Here is an 8394-nt window from a genome sequence, read left to right on the forward strand (position 1 = left end):
ACTACATGTAAAAACTTGCGATCGCCTAGTCGTCGAGCAAGTAAATTCATTCACGGTGCAGGGATCTTGGATCTCTGATCACTCGACTGTCTCAATCAGCAAGTTGGCTGTGCTAACGAGTCGTGAGTCACGACTGCATGTACTACAGTACAAGGCAAACGGGTCTGGCACCGTGCATGTATTGCGTTGTCGACGCGTTGGTACGTGGCATTATATTATTCTATTCCACTGACTTCCTCGAAGGCAACGAAGTCCAAGTGAAAACATCGAGCAGAGACTACCCGTAGACCTGGAGGTATCCATCGAACGCCTAGATTAAGACGGAGACAGCTTTCAGCAACAAGCAGCTGCGTGGACGTCTCCAGTATCTCTTCTTTGAGATCGAATACCGAGACACGCACGTACGGGTTTTGAAGTGCATTCCAGCGCGCCACCTCAACTTTATTTTCGCAACAACATCAACGTAGTCAACGTCTTGCAATGCAGAAATATTTCCACGCTATCGATCCAGAGTTTTTACTTTATTTTGATTTTTTTTAATTAAAAAGGTTATCTATTCTCTAAAAGTGAGAGTAAGGTTTAGCGACGCTCATCTCTTCTGGTGGTTTATGTAACGCAGCGAAAGCAGCGCGAGCAAACGAAGGACGGCGAGAAACACAAAGACGTAGCCGAAGTTTCTCCATATATCGTCGTGCTTCATCTCGAACACCGACTCCACGTAGCCCTTGACCGTAATGTGGTCAATTGTCACTGGGAGGTTCGTCACGGGTTGGCAACCGAGTTCTGAGCCAACATTGACGTATTGTCCAAGATTGCTATCCCATGTGGGCTCTGTGGGGCAATCGGAGAAGACCAGAGCCATCAAGATAGAAAGCGGGTATCGCTGAGGAGTGATCGTGTACAGCCAACGGTAGCCACTAGGGATGGACTTGGCCGGAGGGTTGAAGCCCATGAACAAGAAGAAGATCGAATTGATGAGTACACCAATAATTGCTGCCACCTCCACGCTCGGTAGTGCGTAGACGAAGAGTTGACCCATGTACGTCTGCAACAACACCAATAGCGAGAGGTTGATCCAGTAGAGCACTCCCGTCCCGAAGCCAGTGAAGCCTACTAACGGGTAGAAAATCACCGTGAAAAGCAGACAGCTGATAAACACGTACGGGATCTCAGCGATTGTCGAGCCAACGAAATACCAGAGCGAATTGTACGTCTGTGAAGCGCGTTCACGATAGAAAGCAGCACGGTCCCCCGAGGCAATGGGTAGAACACCGTTGAAGGACACGATGCCGTTGAATAGAGTCGTCATGAACACCATACCCACACCACCGTTGATTCCTTGATAACTCACATATTCCACGTCCACATACGTCAAACCGAACAGCAGAGCGAGGAACAGACCGATAGCGAAGCGCGTCATGTTGTACGTGGGTGTACGCCAGTACATGCGCATGAAGCGCATCGTCAAGAACTTGGCTTGTATCCATGAACTGGCTGCACGTTTCTTCTGGAAGATCATCTCCGGTAGATGAGAAGCTGGTACGGTGACTCCTTCCTGTGCCATCTCATTGTCCAGGATACGCTTCTCTTGGCTGTTCCTAAAGTACTCCACAAAGTCCATCGTGTTACGACCTCCGCTGTTTACACCGGCACCGATACACTCCAGCATCCAGGTGGCTGGGTTGTATCGGTCAGATAACGGAGTGACACCAGGGATCGACTCGAAGTATTCCACCAGTTTACGGCACTTCTCGCCCAGTTCACCAACAAACACCGTCTCACCTCCACGCTTAAGCAACAACAAGTGGTCGAACAGGTAAAACACATCAGACGAAGGTTGGTGAATCGTGCACACGATGGTCCGTCCGCTATCTGCCACCTTGCGAACACCATCCATGATCAGCTTAGCCGAACGAGCATCCAGTCCACTGGTCGGTTCATCAAGGAACAGCACGCTAGGCTGTGCAGACAGCTCAACGCCTATGGTGAGGCGCTTCATCTGCTCTACTGAACTGCCACGTACAATCTGGTCTGCGATGTCGTGCATATCCAAAAGATCGAGAACTTCTTCCACCGAATCGTACTTCTTATGGTCCGGGACACTACTATCTTGACGGAGAAATGCACTGAACGTGAAAGCCTCACGGAATGTCGTCGCGTCCGAGTGAATGTCCATCTGCTCGCAGTAGCCTGTACTTCGACGGATAGCCAGGTCGTTCGCCTCATAGCCGTTCAATAGAATCTTGCCCTTGATCGTGCCACCCGTTTTCCTACCGGCGATCACGTCCATCAGCGTCGTCTTACCAGCGCCAGATGAGCCCATCAGAGCCGTCATTGTACCAGGCTTAGCGAACCCACTGATACCCTTAAGCAAGTCAATGGACTCTTTTGGGCTTCCAGGCTTCGGGACCGAGTACCATAGGTCCTGGAAGGCAAGAGTGACAGGCACAAAGTTCTTCTCACGTCCAATATCGAGCGCAACTGCTCGTTCCGCCGAGCTGGTAGTAGAACCCTTTGGAGTTGCTACTAGCGCGTAACTCTCATCAGATTCTTCGTCCTTGTCCTTGATGACCGTGTGCTCAGGGCTCTCATAACGATGATATTCAAGCACGTAGCACCCTAACGCCATGAAGAGCGCATAGCATGCAATCATGAAGAGCATAGCAGCCCACACCCAGACCTTGGACGACGGGACATCGTACTGGGACAGATAGTACTCGCCCATGTTCATATTGTAGTCGGCGCAATAATCCACGCCATCATAAACGCAGACGTCGAACTTGGCAGCACGATACTGGTTCACAGCGAGACCACGGAGACACCACGCAATGGGGTTGATCCAGTAGATCCAGACGAACCAACCGGGCATGGTGCTCTTGGCCATAACGAAACCAGCAAACAGAATGAAGAAAACCACCGTGAACGTCGCGAACGGCTTGGCAATGTGGAAGTCCGGGGACATGGCCGTGAGCAAGAAGAACCACGAGGAAAACACCAGATTCGTCAGAATAAGCAGAATCATGTAGCAGATGAAAGCCCCAGCAGTGGCCACGAAGCCACACATCCAATAGACCATTGAACCGAAGATAACGCTCTCAGCAATAGCCATAGGCACCTGAGCCACCGAGCACGCGAGCACGTACGCTGCCGTCGGGAAGAAGTTGGCTCCACGTTGTTTGTAGAACACATCACGGGCTGCCATAAACGTCGGGATCTGGGAGACCTGGCCCAAAGCGAGGAACAGAACGGCTTGGAACATTATTCCCAAAGCTACCTGCACGTCGGTGGGGTCCACTTGCCAGAAGGTGCTCGAGTAGATAAGTCCCATCAGCACCACCATAATGCACCGTCCTTTAATGAACGCAGTGTTGCGGAGAGTAACCATAGTCTGTCGCTTCATGAGCGTTCGGGTGTTCTCCCAAAACCCACGACGGAACTCTGGCATTGGGTCCATGTGTGCACCAACATTCTCAAGGAGTGCAGGTTCGTGTGGGTCTTCTAATGCTCGAAGCATCCGTTGGTGAATGGATGAACGCCGAAAGATCTCTGCAAATTCGCTGGCTAACCGTGGGTGGTAGGTCTTTCCTGCTGGAAGATCCACCTCGTAACCAAACTGCTGGTTGGTTCCCAAGTCTAGAAGGAAGTCGGCTTCATCACGATCTGCAGGACATTTGAAACCCAAACTTTCGAAGAACGGTACAGCTTGGTCGCGAGGTCCATGGTACATGACTTCACCGTCGTTCAGGATCATGACGTCGTCGAACAACTCAAAAACTTCAGGTGAGGGTTGCAGCAGAGCAATGACGACCGTCTTCTGCAGGGTTTTAGCGATACCACGCTGCGTACTGATGATATCGAAGGTAGCTGCACTGTCGAGACCGGTACTGATCTCATCCATAAGTGTCATGTACTTCATTCCAAACTCCATTTCGCCAGTCGTCACACGTTTGCGTTCTCCTCCCGATACACCACGAAGCATTGCGTTGCCCACGATGGTGTCTTTGCAATTCTCTAGTCCTAGTTGCTTGATCACTACATCAGGGTAGTGGGCATATAGTGCCGACAACGCTTCTAACGCTGCTGTGTTCTCTTCATGGGTGCCTTTGGAAAGGAGTTCCTCTGTGCAGTTGGAGATGCCACCTCCACAGAAGGCATGTGCGAACTCGAGAGTCTCCTTGACAGTCAGAGTGGGGAAGTGCTTGTCACGCTGTGTCACGTAAGCCGCGAACTGCGGGAGTCGCTTGATGATATCGGCCTGCGGGACGCCGTTGTACGTGATCTCACCCTCGATTGCTACATTCTTTTCCAGTGGAAATCGACCGCTCAGCACCTTCATGAGTGACGACTTTCCCGAGCCAGGTTGACCCAGAAGCAGAGTGATTGTACCGGGCTTGAAGACGCCACTAGCATTCTTGAGGATCACTTTCTCGGCTGTGTGGTTCTTGGCGTTGATCTTGGCAGCAGATTTCTTGACGCTGTTGTACAGTGTAGGGAGTTGGGACTTGGGGTCCGAGTGTCTGGAGGCGAAAACCTTGGCGGAAATGGATAAGTTCTTGAAGCGCACCTCCATTTGAGGCATGGCCTTGCCCATGGCAGCCTGCACTTTATCAGCGACGTAGCTGTGCAGCGCATTGGGGCCCTGAGCCATCAACGCGTCGGCCGAGTCCAGACCCAGTTTCTTGTCCATTGTGACGATTGGAGTGAAGATTGGAAAGTGCTTGTGAAGTCGAGAGCAAATTCCGGAATGAGCTTAACCAGTATTTCTGCAGTCAACAAAAGCGAGCAACGCAATCGGTGTCGCGCGTCAACAAGTTGCTGTTGATTTCGCGGGACTTTGGCGCGCAATCTGAGTACAGCGGGATTGCGCGTCACCAGTGACGTTGAAGTGATTGCCCCGTCTTGGTTCAGTTTTGACATGTGACAAAACTCGTTAAACCAGTCACGCGTAATCGATGAAGCGAGCGAGTAAACTCAGCGGTAACTAGCAGAAGTGCTCAATGAGACGGGGGTAGCTTCGCATACCGGTATGTTCGAGAAAGCTAGTTCAGAACATCGTTCTTATCCGCGTCAACCAATGACAGTCTCTAAAATTGCGGCGGCACTGATCGCTACATCTTTTTTTCTTGCTTCAGTTGTTAACTTGACTCAAGGTTGGAGTATCGAAGCTCTCTAGCACTTTACTCTTCCAAATGCAATTGGCAAACGCAAGTACTACTCTGTCCGGCCCATGATACACTGCGCAGCTCAATCGTGAGGCGAGTCGATGCGTGCGACGAAGATGACGTGGCTCGCTCTCGTCGTTGCCATGCGTGCTTGTCCAACCATAAGAAATTGTCAAAGCTTTTACCCACGAAAATCCGCTCACCGTTGTCGATGCAGGTAAACACCAACACATAGCGCACAAGCTCTCCATCCGCTGTAAAATTCCATTGCACTCCAAAAGATACCGACTCAGCATCGTTGCGCTTGAAAGACGTGATCCTCGCGTTCTCGCAGCATCTTGGCTGGCTGTGTATATCTCGGTGGGCCGCCTTCACGGCAGGTTTGCCACTGTTACCAACCACACAAACCTCTCCAATATAAGCCAAATAGTCTTTGCGCTCACCGGAGACTTTCCTAATTTTCTTGGTGCACAATACGCCAATTTCCACAATATGTTTCTGATCCCAAAGCTGCCCTCCTAGACGATACGTCTTCTTGCACCAGCCATCAGAGGTGATACCTTGCACAGCTTCAGCATTGACACCTTCCATGTCGAAAACCTCAGTGGAGACTGGCAAGTAAAAATGCTTCTCCAATGAGGCCTTCGCAACCGTTGACAGCGTTTTCTTAAGGTCCACTCGATTATCCCCAGAGTCCGGCCCCGAGTCGTCCACGGAGCGTAGGATCACGTAATGTGTAGCACGATCCAGACCCGGACACACTGTCAACACTAGTAGACACACTGATTCCTCGCGTGTTGCTGTCGTGTATGAAATCTCCATAACGCGGCGTGGCGAGAACTCAATATCCACGTCGAAGAGCTTGAAATACGATTTTTCCCGTCCAACTAATTGGCCCTATGATGCAGTAAAATCAGGTTAGTACGAAGCAGCACACTACCATGAACACTTATCCGGTCTTACCTGTAATTGCACGCTTGCACCTCCGTGGAGGGCTGTATCGTGCGAGATAACAGCCTGCATAGACCCCGTAGCAGTAGTGACGATTTTACCAACATGCAGCGCCTGGTCTGGCTGGATGTCCAGCTCTGTCATGTTGGACCATGTTGAAGTCCCCACACGCTTCCCCTCCGTCCAGACACCCACGCCACGACCAATGTTAAATGCAGTGTAGAGGCAATTCTGTCCCCCCAACGCATCATAACACGGACTCTTCCCTTTCCAGCTCTCCCGTACAGTACTCCAAAAGCGGTTCTCGACAACGACAAAGTCTTGTTGTACCTCATGCTGGTAGCATTCGTAAGTCCATCCAGGGGCAAAGACTGCAGCAGACACGCCTGCATTCCACGCCAGACGAAGCGGCTCGCCACACTTCATTTTCCCACCTCCAAGCATGCCGTGTCTTCCAAACACATCGATACCCATGAAGATATCGTAACGACGATCTAGATCAAAAGCAGCTGAGAATTTCGCGTCGTCAAGTGTCCAGCCGTAGTCAACGTAGAAGCCATCGACGTTACGGAAGAACTCGCTGCTAGATTCGTCCAAACGAGCGTATGAACTGCGTTTACCCGATCTAGAGAGACTGCCATACCACACGACTTGTGCCAGTGGGTTTTGAAGCTGCATGCCCTTGCGGAGAGTGCGCAGAAACACGTCAATATTGCTCACAAGCTCAGCAGGAACGTCGTTTTCCACGTTAATCAGCCATCCATCGAAGCCACCGTGCCAAGCAATAGCAGCCAATTTTGATGCAAACATCTGCGTACAAATGTAGTAGCATTAGTGAGCTAGGTGGTCATTCGGTAGAGCACGTATCGGGAGCTTACCTCGGCTGATTGAGCATCTTGAAACAGTTCTTTGCATAACTCTGTACCTTCATCACCTTCAGTCAGAAAAGTACCTAAAACACGGGTACCATGACGATGGCCGGCAGCGATCCACCCGCTGGGTGGTGGACACACTAGCGCATGTCCAAAGTACACGAACAAGTCCACCAGATCCCACTGATAGAATCGATACGCATCAAAGTCGTCGCATCCCTGTATGAATCTGTCTTCCAGGTATCCTCCTTTCATGTCATGGCACACAAGCAGCTTACTGCGTCTGCGTTGCTTCCTGGAGCAAGATGCAATTGGCACACAACACCCCACAAGTGTCATCGGGTCAAAAGTGCGAAGTTCCTCCACCGTACGCAGCGGTCTCGTCTCCAAGTTGACAGTCTTCTCCTCAACCTCCTCAACGCCTTGAAAGCCGTTCATTGTACTGAGAATCATGAAGCCAGTGTTACTTTTCCTATCAACTCGAACGTGACTCCAGTCACATTTTTCTCCAAGCTGTTCCTTCTGTCCGTCAATCAAGAGACCACGCAGCTGTTTCAGTCCCCCCACCAACTGTCCTCTGACAAATAAATACTCGTGTTCGACCTGTCCCGCGTACGTCTCGTGCAGAGCTACCAGCACTTTTGAACCACCAGCTATCCGTGTCAAGTCCACGACGTGGAGTGGAACTCGGAGCGCGTCATATAGCGCTCGGAACGGCTCGATGCGACCTCCATCCGCCACGAATAGCGCCGCCTCATTTGCAGATATTTCGTGCTCCACAAACACAGCAAAACGCTCATTCATGAATGCTGCAGACAATCGTTCTGCATTGGTGGGGGGTGAAGTGGGGGAGCGAATGCGTCCTGGGCGGAAGCAGAACCAGTAGAATAGTCCCAACCCCACGGTTAGTAGCGTTGCAATGCCTTCTATAGGGATAGACGAGCTAGTGTCGGGTACTGAGGCGATGCCCTCGGAGACCGCAGTGGATTCAGGTGAAGAGCTCATTGTTGACACCTCAGTTTTTAGATGGCGTTTTTGAGTCATGTCTTACTAATTAGGTTTTGGGCCCAGCAAAAAAATGAGCAAATTTAGGTAAGATACAAATACTCACATAAAAGTGCTTTTTTTTCTAAAGAAACTCTTTTGTTTCTGTTAAAAAAAAAAACACTTTCCCGTTTTTTTTTTTATTACATTTCTTAAAAAAAAGTATAATTTGGGACAATTTACACTTGCAACTCCCCGAAATGATTCTCCGTCGATTGATAGGTTACCCGGATAACTTGCTTCGAGAGAAAACACAGGTCGAGAACTTTTAAGCTCTCAAGCTAAAAACAGTTCGATTTCTAGCTGTGATTACTTTCATGTCTTCAATTGCTTAATACACAAGTAATGTTTTAGCCAACAAACAC

General features: G+C 50.2%; 2 protein-coding genes across 2 annotated transcripts; both read right to left on the reverse strand.

Moving 5' to 3' along the window:
• Positions 1–489: 489 nt before the first annotated feature.
• Positions 490–4765, reverse strand: PPTG_06069 (hypothetical protein). The gene has a single exon (XM_008899832.1). The coding sequence runs from the start codon at positions 4685–4687 to the stop codon at positions 590–592; it is 4098 nt and encodes a 1365-aa protein (XP_008898080.1). The 5' UTR covers positions 4688–4765; the 3' UTR covers positions 490–589.
• A 256-nt stretch (positions 4766–5021) lies between these two features.
• On the reverse strand, positions 5022–8010 carry PPTG_06070 (hypothetical protein). Its single transcript, XM_008899833.1, has 3 exons — positions 6992–8010; positions 6126–6923; positions 5022–6059 (listed from the first exon to the last, which is right to left on the reverse strand). Exons 1-3 carry the CDS (start codon positions 7988–7990, stop codon positions 5178–5180), a joined length of 2679 nt encoding a protein of 892 aa, XP_008898081.1. The 5' UTR covers positions 7991–8010; the 3' UTR covers positions 5022–5177.
• Positions 8011–8394: the final 384 nt, after the last annotated feature.

This window comes from Phytophthora parasitica (assembly GCF_000247585.1).
Source record: "Phytophthora parasitica INRA-310 unplaced genomic scaffold supercont2.8, whole genome shotgun sequence".
In the NCBI taxonomy this organism is placed as follows: domain Eukaryota; phylum Oomycota; class Peronosporomycetes; order Peronosporales; family Peronosporaceae; genus Phytophthora; species Phytophthora nicotianae.

Bases quoted from the DNA above. Each gene is read 5' to 3' on its own strand.
- PPTG_06069 (XM_008899832.1), bottom strand. From the start codon at position 4,687: ATGGACAAGAAACTGGGTCTGGACTCGGCCGACGCGTTGATGGCTCAG.
- PPTG_06070 (XM_008899833.1), bottom strand. From the start codon at position 7,990: ATGAGCTCTTCACCTGAATCCACTGCGGTCTCCGAGGGCATCGCCTCA. The intron at 6,924-6,991 runs GTAAGCTCCCGA...ATTTGTACGCAG, and splicing joins AAGATGCTCAATCAGCCGAG to ATGTTTGCATCAAAATTGGC. The intron at 6,060-6,125 runs GTAAGACCGGAT...ACTGCATCATAG, and splicing joins GTGCAAGCGTGCAATTACAG to GGCCAATTAGTTGGACGGGA.